Source organism: Grus americana, chromosome 22 (assembly GCF_028858705.1).
Source record: "Grus americana isolate bGruAme1 chromosome 22, bGruAme1.mat, whole genome shotgun sequence".
Lineage (NCBI taxonomy): Eukaryota > Metazoa > Chordata > Aves > Gruiformes > Gruidae > Grus > Grus americana.
Genome location: NC_072873.1, coordinates 3,778,282 through 3,793,450, shown reverse-complemented (window position 1 = coordinate 3,793,450; position 15,169 = coordinate 3,778,282). Strand labels below are relative to the sequence as shown.

At 69.2% G+C, this 15,169-nt stretch overlaps 2 protein-coding genes across 2 annotated transcripts; both read left to right on the top strand.

Annotated features, from left to right (window-relative positions):
* The first annotated feature begins 61 nt into the window (after positions 1-61).
* On the top strand, positions 62-15,064 carry LOC129195404 (inactive phospholipase C-like protein 2). The gene is made up of 6 exons (XM_054801378.1): positions 62-361; positions 6,549-9,038; positions 9,257-9,460; positions 10,007-10,082; positions 11,922-12,031; positions 12,235-15,064. The coding sequence occupies exons 1-6, from the start codon at positions 167-169 to the stop codon at positions 12,418-12,420; spliced, it is 3,261 nt and encodes a 1,086-aa protein (XP_054657353.1). The 5' UTR covers positions 62-166; the 3' UTR covers positions 12,421-15,064.
* On the top strand, positions 14,572-15,064 carry HCRT (hypocretin neuropeptide precursor). Its single transcript, XM_054801420.1, has one exon. The coding sequence runs from the start codon at positions 14,572-14,574 to the stop codon at positions 14,887-14,889; it is 318 nt and encodes a 105-aa protein (XP_054657395.1). The 3' UTR covers positions 14,890-15,064.
* Positions 15,065-15,169: the final 105 nt, after the last annotated feature.

The window sequence follows — 15,169 nt, the reverse complement described above, 5'->3', positions numbered from 1 at the left end:
CGTCCCCGGCCGCGTCCCCGCCCCCGGCCCGGCCCGTCCCCTCCTCCCGGCCGCGCCGCCTCCCGCCCGCTCCGCCACTGAGCCCGCAGCAGCGGCGGCGGCGGCGGGCGCAGGCTCCGGGGGCGCCCGGGGCCCCGCGGCGGCCGCTGCCCTGAGGCCGCGGGGGATGGCGGAGGGGCCCCGGGGCGCCCCGCCGCCGGGCTCGCCCCGCCCCGCCGCCCCGCTGCCCAACGGGCCCCGCGGTGGTGGCGGCGGCGGCGGCGGCAGTGGCAGCCCCGGCTCGGGCTCGGGCAGCAGCAGCCGCGAGGACTCGGCGGAGCGGAGCCCCGCGCCCGCCGCGCCCCGGGCCAGCATCATGAAGGTGAGAGCCCCGCACCGGGCCCGGCCCCTCCCGTCCTCCCGTCCTCCCGTCCTCCCGTCCCCGTCCCGGAGCGGGCTCCGGCGCCCCCCGGGACCGGCGCCGCCCGGCACCTGCGCAGGGTGCCCCGCGTTCCCCGACCCCGGAGCCAACGGGCACCGGCACTACCGGCCCGCCGTGCCCGCCGCCCCCCCCCCCCCCCGAGCTCCCGCCGTGCTCGGCCGGGCACTGCCCGCACCCGCGGGGCGGGTTTGTGGAGCCGCGGGGCAGCTGCAGCCCCGGATCGGTGCCCGGGGGTCACCCGCACGTCCGGCCGGGCGCCGGGGTTTGCTCCCTGCCCGCGGCACCGGGCTCACCGGGGCTGCTCTTGGCCAGGGCCGGCACGGCATCCCCTCACCCTGCCCGGTACCGCGGGTCCCCAAGGGCAAAGCCTGGCTCAGGCTTCGTGCGCTGCCGGGCCAGGCCTGTCCTCTTTGCGTGGCTGTGGATCGCCCCGTCCAGCCGCCGCCGTCCCCCCGCACAGCCACGCTGCTGCTGCCATGGGGGCCGCACTGCAGCATCGCTCTGTCCTGCTCAGGGCACCCATGGGTGCCGGTGAGGAGATTCCTGCTCCTGGCTCCTGAGCACCTTCTGCTTTCCCGTGCTGCCTCCTGCGAAGGCGCTGAGCCTTGGGCCTGGCCTGGCCAGCTCCCGACACCTCCCCGGAGCCGTGCTGTGCCCGGGCGGGGGCACCGGCCAGGCCGTGGGCCAGAGAGGGGCTCTGGGGGTCTCCCACGTGGGTGGGCAGTGGGTAACATGCATGCTTTCCTAATGAGACCCCCCCTAATTGCAGTTATGCCGGCGATGCTCTCTGACACAATAGGTCGCATCCGCCCGGGAGCCGCCTCCCCACTCCTGGCAGTCTATTTTAAGCCGGGATTGCTCCGGTGCTATTAATACCCGGTGTGGGGGCCGTTCCCGTGGTGCTGGCCAAGCTCCGGTCCCTCTGCCCCCGGGACCCGGTTCCCTGGGCGGAGGCGTCGGCCCCTCCTCAGGGTGGCTGGAGGGACCCTGTGCCCCTGCCCGCGCCTGCTGCAAACTGTTGTGAGAGCGGTCGGGCTGTGCCCCACGCGGTGATGGTGAGGAGACCTCCCGGTGCTCCCATGCAGCCAGAGGCCGGTGCCAGTGCACCGTCTGTGCCCAGTTTCCTTGGGGACCTCACTGGGGTCTCCTGCTCCCCCTGGGGCCGAACAGCACATCTCCCTGCTCTCTGCCCGGGAACCAGCCGTGGGCACCGTGGGCTGGAGGTGAACCCCTCGCTTGCCCCCGGGGCTGGGCACATCCCCCGTCACCGCCGTGCGTCACCGTGGGATTTGGCCTCACGTGAAGGTCGGGTGGCCCAGGGCCAGTGCTGGTGGGGGAGGGCGCTGGCGCTGGAGCGGGTCAGACCTGGCTGATGTCCCCAGCCTGTGCTGGTCCATCATGCATATCCGAGTCCATCCAGGGCCTGATCCTGCCCTGGTGCTGGAGAGTTGCAAGTCCCAAGTCTCACAGACGTGAGTTCCCCAGGCTGAGCCTGTCTGTGCCCCAGGACCCCGAGCGTGCTGAGCCCCTCCCTGGGCTGAGGCTGGTGGGCAGGGGACGGTGGGCAGACATGCTGCCTGTGGGACCGTGCAGGCACGAGCCACCCACGCTGTGCTCTTCCTGCCCTCGCCTGTTTGGAGGCAGCAGTCCTGCTGCTTCCCCAGGGCAGCTCTCCTGTCCCTGAGCAGGGACGGGGGACAGAGCACGTCCTCCACCAGCCCCTCTGCTGCCACCGGCCGAGACACCTCTGTGCCTGGGCTCTCCCTGGCTGGGGGGCAGCTCACACCGGCTCTGCACAGCGGCTGGGGAGAAGGTGGTGGTGGCAGGAAGGGTCCGTGGGGACCTCCAGCACCTCGGGTCCCCCACCAGCCCCAGCAGGACTTGGGGAGCAGCTGCTTAACCCCAAATCCCTGGGGGAGGCCAAGGCCGTTCCCATGCTGCGGGGTGTGCAGCAGCTTCGCTGCTCCCACCGCTCCCACTGCATGGTGGTGGGTGGGAGCCGGGGGCTGCACCCACAGCTCAGCCACGGTGCCGGTGCAGGGGCTGTGGGGCAGGGAGGGGGCCTGGTGCCATAAGCCCAGCTACAGCTTGGAGTGAGGGCACAAACGAGCTGCAGGCAGTGGGGCAGCAGGCTGGGCAGGGGCTGGCTGCTGAGAAAGTGCAGGCACACGCAAGAAGAGCTGCAGGCACACGCAGGAAGAGCTGCAGGCTCTGTTATTTTTTGGGATTTCCAGAAAAGGCTGGAGGAGTGAATCCGAAAGTGAGAATCGGCAGCTGTGCTGGGGCAGGGGGAGCCCGGGGCCAGCCGTGCTGGGTGGTGGCAGAGCTGGCCCTGGGCAGCGATGGGGACGGTGGCATCCCCATGCCCTGGCTAGAGGACCTGCTGCCTGCTTTCTTCTCAGGCTGGAAGTGGAGGAGGCTGGAGGTCCAGTGAGCTAGGAGGATGCTGGAGTGGGACTGGGGGGTATACTGGATCTGTACCTCCCTGCTGCAGGAGGTGACCCTTCCCCAGCACCCCCCTGTCCTGTCCCCTGTGTGGGTCCCCTCCCCATCCCGCGCCAGCCTCAGGAGCCGTGCGGTGCCTCTGCGTGGGGCTCCGGCTCCATGGCCCCTCACTGGGTAGCAGCAGCTGGTGCCGCGGGGAGTGGATGTGTCACTCACTATCTTCTTGGCAGGGAACAAACGATGGTAGAAAAGCCCTGGCTGTGCCTGGCCTCCCACTGCCTCCGCTCCGGTGCTGCCGGCTGCTGCCTGCTGCCCTCATCCCTGCTCACGCTGCCCAGCCTGGCATGGGGGCAGTGGGAAGAACCGGGACCTGGGAAAACCGGCTGTGGATAAGTCACGTCACAGCCAGGCTGGGGAACAGCCCCATTCCCTGAGCGGAACACGGCCCCACCGTGTGCTCCGTGGCCGGGAGAAGGGTCCTGCTGCCGGGGTGGCGGCAGTCCTGCTCCCCTGGCTGGGCAGCAGAGCCACGGTCAGGCTGAGACGCCTCAGCCCCAGAGGCTTTCAGTTCCTCTGTCTCCTGCTGTCACAAGCTGCTGCGTGACGGGGACCCCCCCCAGCCAGGCCTCCGGGGATAACGGGAAGGGAGGGGCGGCTGACGGGCCCTTCCCCATCCCTGTGCTTGGGAGCGGGTTGCTTGGCCGGGTAATGGCAGCTGAGATTAGGGCTACCGCGCTTGCCAGGGCACGGTAGGCAATCGCAGGAGGTAATGGGCTGAAGAGGTGCTTAGCACATGCCGCAGAGCTGGGCAGGGCGCGGGCAGCTGGGTTCGGACGTGCCCGCCATACCCAGCCGGATGCCCGCGCTCGCCATTGACACAATGGTCAGCATCGGCATTGCGGTCGGTGCGTCTTCCTTCCACAGAGCTGGGCCATGGGTGTGATGTGTGTGGCAGTGCTGGCAAGAGCCCTGCCTGCTTGCTGCCCGTTCGGTGGCACAGCGTGTGGGATGCCCTGCTCCTGCCGGATCCCTGCCCTGTGGCTGGGGATGTTCCGTGCTCCCGTGGCCATGGGTGCCACGTCCTCCTGCCTTCACTGCTGACCTACTTATGACCTGATGGAGCTCTGTGGCCCCGGCTGCCTGCACTGCTCCTGCCTGCACCGCCTCTGCCCATGCCTCGTGGAGCACGTAGCAGGGTGTCCCCAGGGTTGAAGCCCGCCTGGAAAGTGCCTGCGTGATGGGCTGCTGGGGAGCAGCGGCTTTTCCCCGCTGCTCCCCAGGCCGGGGTGTGAAGCCGGTGGGCGACTGCGGGCAGGAGGCCCCACACGGCTGGAGCCATTGGCTCACTGGGTGCAAACACTGGGAGCTCCTGGAGCGGGGTGGCAGCGGTGCCCGCCGAGGTTCACCTGTGCGGCCGGTGAGAGCAGAGCCCGTCTGCCGCGGGGCATGCTTGGTTTGCGCCGTGCATCTATACCCTAAAGCACTGCAGCAGGCACCCCCTCCCCTTGCCCTATCCCCAGGGGATGGGGGGGCTGCAGGGAGGGTGTTTGATTTTTTTTTTACCCTGAGCTGGGGGTGGCGCGGCCCAGCGGGGCTGGTGCTGGAGAGGTGGGTCTGGCAGCCTGCAGTGGGTGCAGCTGGAGGCAGGTCCCCAGGCGCTGGGTGCACGCAGGCCCCCCGCCCGTGTTTCCTTTCCGGATGGATTTCCTGTTTTCGGCTGTGGGGCCCCGTGCGGAGCCGCCCGGGGTGGGGTGCGCCGGGGCGGGGAGAAGTGTGGGGGTCCTGCCTGGGGCAGGAGGGGGCTGCTCCCTTGTGCCAGCCATCATGGGGGGGGGGGGGTGGGGAGTGGGGGTGGCGAGGTCTGGGGCTGCCCATCAGTGGGGTGCTCAGATTGCTGCTTGCAGGAAGCGTCCCGGCAGTGAGTCCTTCTCCGATGGCTGGCTGATGGCAGGACCTGCCGCCGAGCTCCCCGCTGACCAGGGCTGGCTGGGGTCCTGCACCCTGGCACGGTGGCCCCTGGCGGGTGGCTTCCTGGTTCAGCCCTGGGGGCGATTGTCCCAGGTGGATGGTGGGGCTCCGTGGGATGCCATGCGTCACCACCCCACTGCCTGGGGAGGCTACAGAGGAGAGGGGGCAGCTGCTGCTGGCTGGGGGGCCTGGGAGCCAGCTGAGTGGGGGGGACACCCCCCCCCCCCCCCCGGGAGATGGCTGGCACGGAGACAGGGTCCTGGCGCTCAGCCGGCTCCCCGGAGCAATCTGGCAGTGAGAGGATGCAAACAGCTCCTGCATCCGCGCTGGGGGAAATGGCCCCCGTGTGGGGCTGAGCGGGGTCGGCCTTTGCCAGCGGGCAGCGAGGCTGCAGAGAACGGTGCTGCCGCCCGCTGACTGCCCCCTGCCCAGGATCCATCCGGCTCTAGCATGGGGCCAAGGGCTGGGGCTGGTTCCCCCTTTCCCAGGACGTTGTGTCCTGGGCACCCCTGGGGTGAACTGGCTGGCCACCTGCCTGACCCATCCCTGTTACCCCGGGCCAGGGCTGCCTGGTGCCACGGGGGCAGATCCAGACCCTTCGGGGTGAGGCATGGGGACGTGCTGGCCCAGGCTACTGGCCCACTCTGCGACAGGCCCGCACAGGAGGTGTGGAAGCTCTCGGGGTGCTGGAGGAGGACACCCCCTTGTCCCCAACTCGGGCAGCTGGGCAGGACCTGCCTCTGCCAGAGACACCACCGGATTAGAGGTGACTCACCATAATCTTGAAGAAGTGGATTAAATCTCCTCCTGCTGCACTACTTAATGAAATCCATCCCATAATATGCTCCCGGCCCTGCTGTTCCCCCTCATCCCCCGCCCCCTCCAACCCCTTGGCAGCAGGGTCCCTCTTCCCTGCTGAGGAACAGGTCTGGCACAGGGGTACGGGCAGAGTGCGGGCATGGGGTGCAGGCAGCAGACAGCCCGTACCCCCTGTGACCCCGTACAGGCAGCAGCAACCGTGGGCTCTGCGGGACGGGGCCATGGGCTGCGCTTGTCCCCAGCATGTGGCACTTGTGGGTGGCTGTCCTGCACCTCTCCCTGGCAGACAGAGTGGGGGGGTCTGTCTGAGGCTCCCCGGGAGCGGCTCTGCCCGTGCATCGCCTCGGGGTGCCCCAGGCATCCTTGCACCCTGCTGCCATGGTGCCCGGGATCGGCGCCTGGGGCGCAGGGGAAGGTGTGAGGGGCCGTGGCGTGTGCCCCTCTGCAGGGATGGGGCTGCTGTGGGCGCAGGCTGGTCCTGCCAGGCGCCTGTTTTCCTCCGGTGCCCCCAGACCGGGGAGACGGGGACCGTGCTGGGCTGCCTGTGCATGGCTGTGCCTCCAAGGGTGAGTGAGCAGTGGGGAAGGATCCGGCTCAGGGCCGGGAGCAGGAAGGAAGGAAGGAAAGCGGAGTTAAAATAAGCCAGGCAGTGAGCTGTGGGGGAGGCCAGGGCTGGAGCCGGCTCCCAGCCTCTGGGGAGAGGGTCTGACCGGGACGGACTGGACTTCGCATGGCACTGGGGCACCCTGGGGAACGCTGGGGCACCCTGGGGTGCTGCGCTGTGCATGGGGGCTGGGGTGGGGAGAGAGTGTGGCAGGAGGGTGCTGGGAGCTGGCGGGGCACATGCTGCCTGCCCCATCCCTGATGGCTCTGCCCCCTTCTCCCACCCTGGCAGGATGGCTCCCGGCAGCGGCCGCCGCAGAAAAAGAAGACGGTGTCCTTCAGCACCATGCCCAACGACCGCAAGATCAACAGCACGGCCGCCTGCATCTCCTTCATGCTGGAGGGCTGTGAGCTGAAGAAGGTGCGCTCCAACTCCCGTATGTACAGCCGCTTCTTCGTGCTGGATGCCGACATGCGGTCTGTGCGCTGGGAGCCCTCCAAGAAGGACTCGGAGAAAGCCAAGATTGAGATCAAGTCGGTCAAAGAGGTGCGCGTGGGCAAGAAGACGCCGGTCCTGCGCAGCAATGGCCTCTCCGACCAGTTCCCGGACGAGTGCGCCTTCTCCATCATCTATGGAGACAACTACGAGTCCTTGGACCTGGTGGCCAGCTCGGCTGATGTGGTGAGCGCCTGGGTGATGGGTCTCCGGTACCTGGTGTCCTACGGGAAGCATACCCCCGAGGCACCCGGGACCGGCCACCCCAGCCTCCGGACCTCCTGGATCTCCTCCGTCTTTGACCTTGCTGACCTGGAGAAGTCTGGCCGCATCCCCGTGTCCCGGGCTGTGCAGCTGATCAAAGCGCTCAACCCAGGCATGAAGACCTCCACCATCGAGCTGAAGTTCAAGGAGCTGCAGAAGGCCAGCGAGCGTCCCGGTGCGGAGGTGGCCTGCGACCTCTTCGTGGAGGCGTACTGCGAGCTCTGCACCCGCCCTGAGATCTTCTTCCTGCTCGTGCAGTTCTCCAGCAACAAGGAGTACCTGGGTCTGAAGGACCTGCTGATGTTCCTGGAGGTGGAACAGGGCATGGAGGGGGTGACGGAGGAGAAGTGCTTGGAGATCGTCGGCAAGTATGAGCCCTCCAAGGAGGGCCGGGAAAAGGGCTACCTGGCCATTGACGGCTTCACGCGCTACCTGCTCTCCGCCGACTGCTCCATCTTCGACCCGCAGCACCGCAAAGTGTGCCAGGACATGGCGCAGCCCCTCTCCCACTACTACATCAGCTCTGCCCACAGCGCCTGCTTGCTGGAGGACAACTTCTGGGGCCGCTCGGACATCAGCGGCTACATCAGTGCCCTGGGCCTGGGCTGCCGCAGCATTGAGCTGGTGCTGTGGGACGGCCCCGAGGGCGAGCCCGTGGTCTACACCAGCCCTTCGGCTGCCTCCTGCGTGCCCTTCCGTGCCGTGGTGGGGCTGATCGACCAGCACGCCTTCGCCGCCTCCGCCTACCCCCTCATCCTCTGCCTGGTGGTGCGCTGCTCGGCCCCCCAGCAGCGTCTCGCCGCCCAGTGCTTGCGCAAGATGCTGGGGGAGAAGCTGTACCTGGAGCCCCCCAACCCCACTGCGTCCTACCTGCCCTCCCCAGAGCAGCTCAAGGGCCGCATCCTCATCAAGGGCAAGAAGCTGCCGCCCGGCTGTGAGGACAGCGAGGGGGAGGTGTCGGACGAGGAGGAAGGCTGGGAGCTGGCACGGCGGCTGGGCCAGGAGGACCAGGAGGTGCCGGAGGGAGGTGGCCCGCGGCGGGTGCGCCTGAGCCGGGAGCTCTCGGAGCTGGTGAGCCTCTGCCAGGCCGTCCCCTTCCAGGACTTTGAGAGCTCGCGGCGTGGGCAGCGCTACTGGGAGATGTGCTCCTTCAGCGAGGTGGAGGCGGGACGCTTCGCCAACGAGTGCCCGGCTGAGTTGGTGAGCTACAACAAGCGGTTCCTCTCCCGCGTCTACCCCAGCCCCATGCGCATCGACGCCAGCAACATGAACCCCCAGGACTTCTGGAAGTGCGGCTGCCAGATGGTGGCCATGAACTACCAGACACCGGGGCTCATGATGGACCTGAACGCGGGCTGGTTCCGGCAGAACGGGGCCTGCGGCTATGTCCTCCGCCCGGCCATCATGCGGGAGGAGGTCTCCTACTTCAGTGCCAACGCCAAGGACTCCTTGCCCGGGGTGCCCGCCCAGCTCCTGCACCTCAAGGTCATCAGTGGGCAGAACCTGCCCAAGCCCAAGGGCTCAGGGGCCAAGGGGGAGGTGGTGGAGCCCTACGTCTGCGCCGAGATCCACGGCATCCCCGCCGACTGCGCCGAGCACCGCACCAAGACGGCCCTGCAGAGCGGGGACAACCCTGTCTTCGACGAGAGCCTGGAGTTCCAGATCAACCTGCCAGAGCTGGCCGTCCTGCGCTTCGTCGTGCTGGACGACGACTACATCGGGGACGAGTTCATTGCCCAGTACACCATCCCCTTCGAGTGCCTGCAGCCTGGCTACCGCCATGTCCCCCTCCAGTCCCTGGCTGGGGAGCCCCTGCCCCACGCCACCCTCTTTGTGCACGTGGCCATCACCGACCGCCGTGGCGGGGGTAAGGGGCACCGCCGGGGGCTGGCGGGGCGCCGGGGCCGCCGGGTGCGAGAGTACACCTCCACCAAGACCACCGGCATCAAGGCCATCGATGAGGTCTTCCGGACAGCCACCCAGCCGCTGCGGGAGGCCACTGACCTGCGGGAGAACGTGCAGGTACGGACCCCGCGGAGGCACTGGGGGACCTGGCTTGTGCAGGAGGGATGGGGCTGAACCGCGAGCAGCGGGGAGCCCGGATGTCCCTGCTCTTCCTGGGGGATGCGGGTGAGGAGCCTTGTGCGGAGCGGAGAGCTGGGATAAATGGGGCCGTTTCCTACGGGGTGTTTCTTGGGGCTCTCCGGGGCTGAGCCCCTGATGCCGGTCTCTGCCCGCAGAACGCGCTGGTCTCCTTCAAGGAGCTGTGTGGGCTGACGCCCGCCGCCAACATGAAGCAGTGCATCCTGACGGTGGCCGCGTGGCTGCTGCACAGTGACAGCACCCCCAGCGTCACCCTCAACCTGGCAGAGCAGTACCCCCCTATGGAGGCTCAGGGCCCCATCCCGGACCTGCTGCGCAAGGTCCTCACCGCCTACGAGACGGTAAGTGCCATCCCACCGGGGCTCGGCTCCTTGCAGGGATGCTCAGTGGGGCTGGCGGCACTGGGACCACCACCCTGCCCAGGATGGGGGACCCCGAACTCGCTGCACCCATCCCAGTGCAGGGGGAGGCTGGCGGGGGGCTGCCCAGGGAGGAGGCTCATCAAGGCGCAGGCATGCCCAGCTGGGTATGAGCCCAGGGACCCCGCAGCCCCCGTCCCCCTCATCCCCCTGCCTGCGCTGCCTGCACCCTGTGCCGGGGCCGGCTGGCGGGGCGTCCTGCAGTCCTGCCTGCTGGGAGAAATCCCATTAATAGCCGCAGCCGGAGCCACTTCCTTCCTTTGTGTTGGAGGGGGACCTGGCCGCCGGCCAGGCGCTGGTCACACCGCACCTGGCTGTGCGCGGCGGGGCGAGGAGGGCCAGACCCCGGCCACTGCACTGGGGTGAGGGGCAGTCCCTACCCGAGCCCCTTCTCCCCATCTGCTCTTCCGGGGGGGGGTGCGTGGGGGCCAGGGGCTGCCCACCTCCTCACGCCGCCCCTCTCCGCAGATGATCCAGACCAGCCGGACGCTGATTGAGTCCGCCGACGCGGTGTACGGCAAGCTCATCCAGGCGCAGCAGGCAGGTGGGTCCCGGGAGGGCAGGCTCAGCCCTGGGGCTGCTCCGTGCTGGGCACATCCCTGGGGGGCCGGGCACGGGGGGGCCGTGCCTCTGCACTGGGCTGGGGGCACGTGTCCCCACAGGGCTCGGTTCAGGGGGTCTGGCACCAGGCTCCGGACCTGGGCACGGGCATGGCCAAACGTGCCGGCATTTTTGGCCACGCGTGTGCATGCCTGTAGGTGTGTGGCAGAGGACGAGGGGTGAGGGTCTGCACCTCGGGTAGGTGCGTGCCAGGGCCAGAGTTCAGCGGCAGAGCAGCCGGGTCAGCCAGCCATGCAAGAGTGATTTCTGGCGGGGGTGGCCCCGAGCCCAGCTCTGCGGTTTTCCCATGTCCCGGCAGCACGAGGTGGACACGGGAGCTGCCCGGTGCCGGGTGCCGCCAGGGTGCTGGGGCGTGGGGCCACCCACGCTTGGGGCAGGGTGCTGGGTGGGTGGGCTGCGCAGAAGGGAGAGGAGCGGAGGAGGCTGATGAGGAAGCGGGGAAGAGTCATTAACTGCCAAACGCCAGAATATAATTAGCGCCAGAAATAACAGACTGGGGCTGACGGTGGAAGTGGCAACTGAATGTTACGACTTCCAAGACACATGGCTGAACCCACACAGGCAGGTGCTGCCGGCTGCCTGCCCCGGTCCTTCCCCCTGGTCCTGCCCCCACCCCGGCGGCTGCCCGGGACCCCCGGCCCCGCTCCAGGCACCGACGGCTGCGCGGCCCCCTCTGTGGGCCAGGGCCCTGCAGGGACAGCCCCGGCCACCCCTGGGTGCACGAGGGGCTGCCGGCCTGGGGGCTCGTGTGGGTTCCCCGTGGGGCTGGGGGAGGCAGCAGAAGCTGGAGGGGCTGGGGGGGAGGGAGGGGGCCCTGCTCTGCCACCCCCAGCCGGTCCCAGCCTTGCTGCCAGCAGCCCTGTTTGTTCCGTGCCGGTGCAGCAGCCCGGAAATCTCCCCGAGCTCTTGGCTTTCGGCTCTGCCGTCGCTGCCAGCCCCGGGGGGAGCTGCAGCGGGTGGCAGGCTGCAAGGCCGGGGTGCGGGGCATGGGTGGGCTCTGCACCCTCCGGCACCGCTCTGGCTGCGGGACCCCCGCTGCTGTGTGCTGGGGGGGGCAGGGGGGGGGCATCGCCGGGCAGAGGGGCTCTGGGGGGTGCAGCCACCGCTGCTGCCTCTGCCCAGCCCCTCAAGGCGGCGGCAGGCAGCAGTTTGGGGGGCTGCAACCTCCACCCCCATGCCCGGGGTGCTGGCCGTCCCCGCTTTCACCCCGGCTGTGCTGCAGACAAGCCCCGGCAACGCTGGCCCGGCCCCTGCCCAGCTGGTGGGTGCTGCAGGGTCCGGGGAGGTGCTGGCTGCGGGCGGGGGTGCGGGGCTGCGGGGCTGGGGGTGTGCTGATTGACAGCACGTGGGCGAGCAGGCTTGCGTGGGAGCCCTTGTGTGGGCCTGGAGCCGGTGCTGCGTCAGGAGGGGTAAATATAGCACCCGCTCACGAGGATATCACGCGGTGCACGGCGCGGGGGCCCATGCTGTGGCGGGGGGGGGGGGGGGCTGGCGGCCCTGCTCTGAGCCCCCCTGGGTGGGCCATGGTGGGCAAAGCACCGCTTGGGCCAAGCGTGGTGCCAGGATGGCACGGGCTCTGTCGGCCCGTCGTTCCTGGCACAGAGGAGGCTCGGGACTGCTGGGGCAGCGGGGAGCCCACCCAGCCTGCTCCCCCATGCCAGGCGAAGGGCGTCCCCCCAGCTCTGTCCCTGTCCATGGCGGGTGGTGGCCGTCCCCGTGCACGCGGCCCCGCACCTGCTGAGCGACGCTCGGGTCTGCGCAGGCATGGACTTCCACAAGGAGCTGCACCGCATCGAGACCAAGGAGGGGCTGCGGGGCCGCAAGCTGCAGAAGGCGCTGGAGAGCTTCGCCTGGAACATCACTGTCCTGAAGGTGAGGGGCGAGGGCTGCGTGGCCCCCTCCCCAACCCGCACCCGGGAGATGCTCCGTGACCACTGGGGACGGCGTGGGCCAGTTCAGGGGTCCAGGCGGTGCCTGTGCCCAGCAAGCCCCCCGCAGCCCCTCGTGGGCCGGTGGCCAGCGGGGCAGCCCGTGCTCCGTCGGACCCCGGCCCCTGATGCCCCATCCCCACGCAGGGCCAGGCTGACCTCCTCAAACACGCCAAGGCGGAGGCTCTGGACAACCTGTGGCAGATCCACAACGCGGGGCAGTCCTGCGGCATTGGCAGGAACGGCTCGGCCTCGCCAGAACCCTCCCGGCTGCGCGCCCCGCTGGAGCCCATCCCCGAGACGGAAGGAGGTGGCGACACGGCGTCCTGCTGACCCCGGCCTGGGGCTCGGGGGCCCGGACTGAGCACCCCCTGGCCCCAGAGCCAGGACCAGGGAGCCCCAGCCTGCCCACGGACGGGCAGCTGCCTGCCTGCCTGCAGGCTCAGTGCGTGTGGAGGGACGCGCGCGGGGCTGGGTGCCTGTGCTGTTGTGCTGAGGGGCTGCTGTGGGGCCCGGCGGGGAGGGGTATCCCTGCTCCCACCAGCACCCTCAAGCTCCCGGGGCCTCATCCATGCCCTCCATCCGCTTCTGGAGCAAGCGCCCTGCTGCAGGGCCGGCGGGGATGCTGGCACCCTGGTACCTGTGTGCATGTACCCCCAGCCTGCTGTGCCCAACCCTCCTTGTAAAAGCAGCCTCAGGTCTGGGCTCCTGCCCCCATCCAGGGCCGCAGGTTTTACCTTCGCTGGCCCCGGGGAAAATCTGCCTGGTGGGAAGGGTCCTGGCTGGTCCCTGTCCCCTCTCCGCAGGGCAGCGGGTCCCTTCCCCTCCCTGGCATCCCCAGGCCCCCCGCTGTGCAGAGGGGCCGGGAGGCTCTGGGGTGCAGCGGGCAGGGGGCTGGGGGGCCGCTCAGACCAGCCTGGGCAGCTGATGTGGCTTCTGGCATCAGGGAAACGTGGGGGCTCGGCTCCCAGGGCGAGGGGGCGCGGGCCATGGGTGAGAGGCGGTCTGGGGTTGGACCGGGGCCGTGGAGCGTTATAAAGAGTGTGAGACCCACCCTGGTGCCCTGCTGCTCCCTCCGCACGCCCGGCGCGGGGCCAAGGCGGGATGGGGTCACCGAAGGGGATAGAGAGTGGCACTGGGGACAGGGACCCTGGCGGCACCATCCCTCCCCTGGCACCAGCTGAGCACAGGGTGACGGCTCCCCACGTCACGGAGCCGTTCGGCTGCCTGACGCCCCTTTGTTCCGGGAGGTAATTAGCCTAATGGGGCCTCCAGCACTGGACCCGCGTCGGGAGCAGTCCGGCGCCTCCACAACGCTGAGACCTTCGGCCCCTTTGTGCCGGCCCGGCCGCGGGGCCCGCGGGCAATTACGTCCTCATTAGTGCCACGCACTCCGGCCACGTCCAGCCCGCCAGCACCCACACAATGAGGAGCTGCAAATGAGGGGAAAGGCCTGGCCGGTCTCCGAGCTACCGGCCACAGCGTGCCCGCGTCTCCCAGAGACCGGCCGCTCCCGCCTGGCCTCGACGGTATTTTTGGCAGCTCTATTGTGCTGGGCCCTATAAAGCAGCGGCTGCGGTGGGCAGCCCAGGGTGCTGTGCTCTCGGCTGCCCGGCAGGACATGCCCCAGCACCGCTCAGCTGCCTGAAGACCCCGGGAAGGATGGAGGTGCCCAACGCCAAGGTGGGGCTGGGTTGCTGTAGCCCGCAGGGCCAGGAGGGCAGCAGTGGGGGGGAGGTTGGGATGTGGGTTCAGGGGCTTGGGGGTACAGGAGGGCCTGAATTGGTTCCTTGGGAGGCACCGAGTGCACAGCAACTCCCCAGGGCTCCCCGACCCCGGCCAGGAGCCGGTCGGGGGGCTCAGCCCCACATGGGCTCCTCAGAAGGGAGCTGGGCACGTGGTGTCTGCGGCGTTGAGCGTGGGTGCTCTCACTGCTCGTCCCGTGGCGCTCGGTGACAAGGGGAGGGTGTTGGCCGTGGCTGCCCTTTGCCGGAGCATGGCAGGCATGCCGGTGAGGGCACCTGCATCTGGCTGCTGGTCAGAGCGTGTGTGGGGGCGATGGTCTCTGGGTCTTGGGGGGGTGCAGGGAGCAGCACTCCTGGCTCCCCCGGGGGTGCAGTGCTGGCCGTGCCCCAGGGTGCTGAAGGGTGACGCTCCGGGTGCACACCGGGTGTGGGTCTGTGCCCCCGTGGCAGCAGGGATGAGAAGGCAGCGCTGCAGCAACTGGGGTGGACAGGAGATGAGACGGTGGTGTTGCACGGCAGCAGGACTGGGGGGGCAGCCCTGGGGCTGTGCAGCCCCCCCCCCCCTCCAGCCCTGCCGGCTGCCCTGCACTAACGCTGCCTGTTGCTCCGGCAGCTCCAGCGAGCTGCCTGCCTCTTGCTCCTGCTCCTGCTCTGCTCCCTGACCGCTGCCCGGCAGAACCTGCCCGAGTGCTGCCGGCAGAAGACCTGTTCCTGCCGCATCTATGACCTCCTGCACGGCATGGGCAACCACGCCGCCGGCATCCTTACGCTGGGCAAGAGGAAAAGTGTCCTGCCGGCCTTCCAGAGTCGGCTCTACCGCCTGCTGCACAGCTCCGGCAACCATGCCGCTGGCATCCTCACCATGGGCAAGCGCGGGGAGCACCCTGGCACCACCTGCCATGACACATCGGGTTTCCCCGCGGGTACGGACACCCAGCCGATGCCAGCCCTGCGGGGCACTGATGCCAGCCCCGCTAGCCCCAGGGAGTGCCAGGGACACTCGGGGAAGGACCTGACCAAGAGCCAGGTCCAGGGAGCTGCAAAGAGCTTTTACTGAGAGGGGTGGGGGCAGCGGGAGCAGGGAGGGAATCCCTGGGGGGGTCGGACCCCGGGGACGCATGCCCGGAGCTCAGTGTAAATAGCACTTTTACATACCTCCTCCTGGCCCTGGCCAAGCCTGCTCAGGGCACCGCAGGCACCGCTGGCCTTTTACAATAAATGGTAGCCTGATGTTACCTGGCTCTGCCTTCTCTCTGGGGAGGGGCCGGGGGGGGGGCTGGGGGTCACAGCTCTGCACCGGGGCAGCCGGTGAGGCTGGTGCCTTTGTCTGTGGTGCC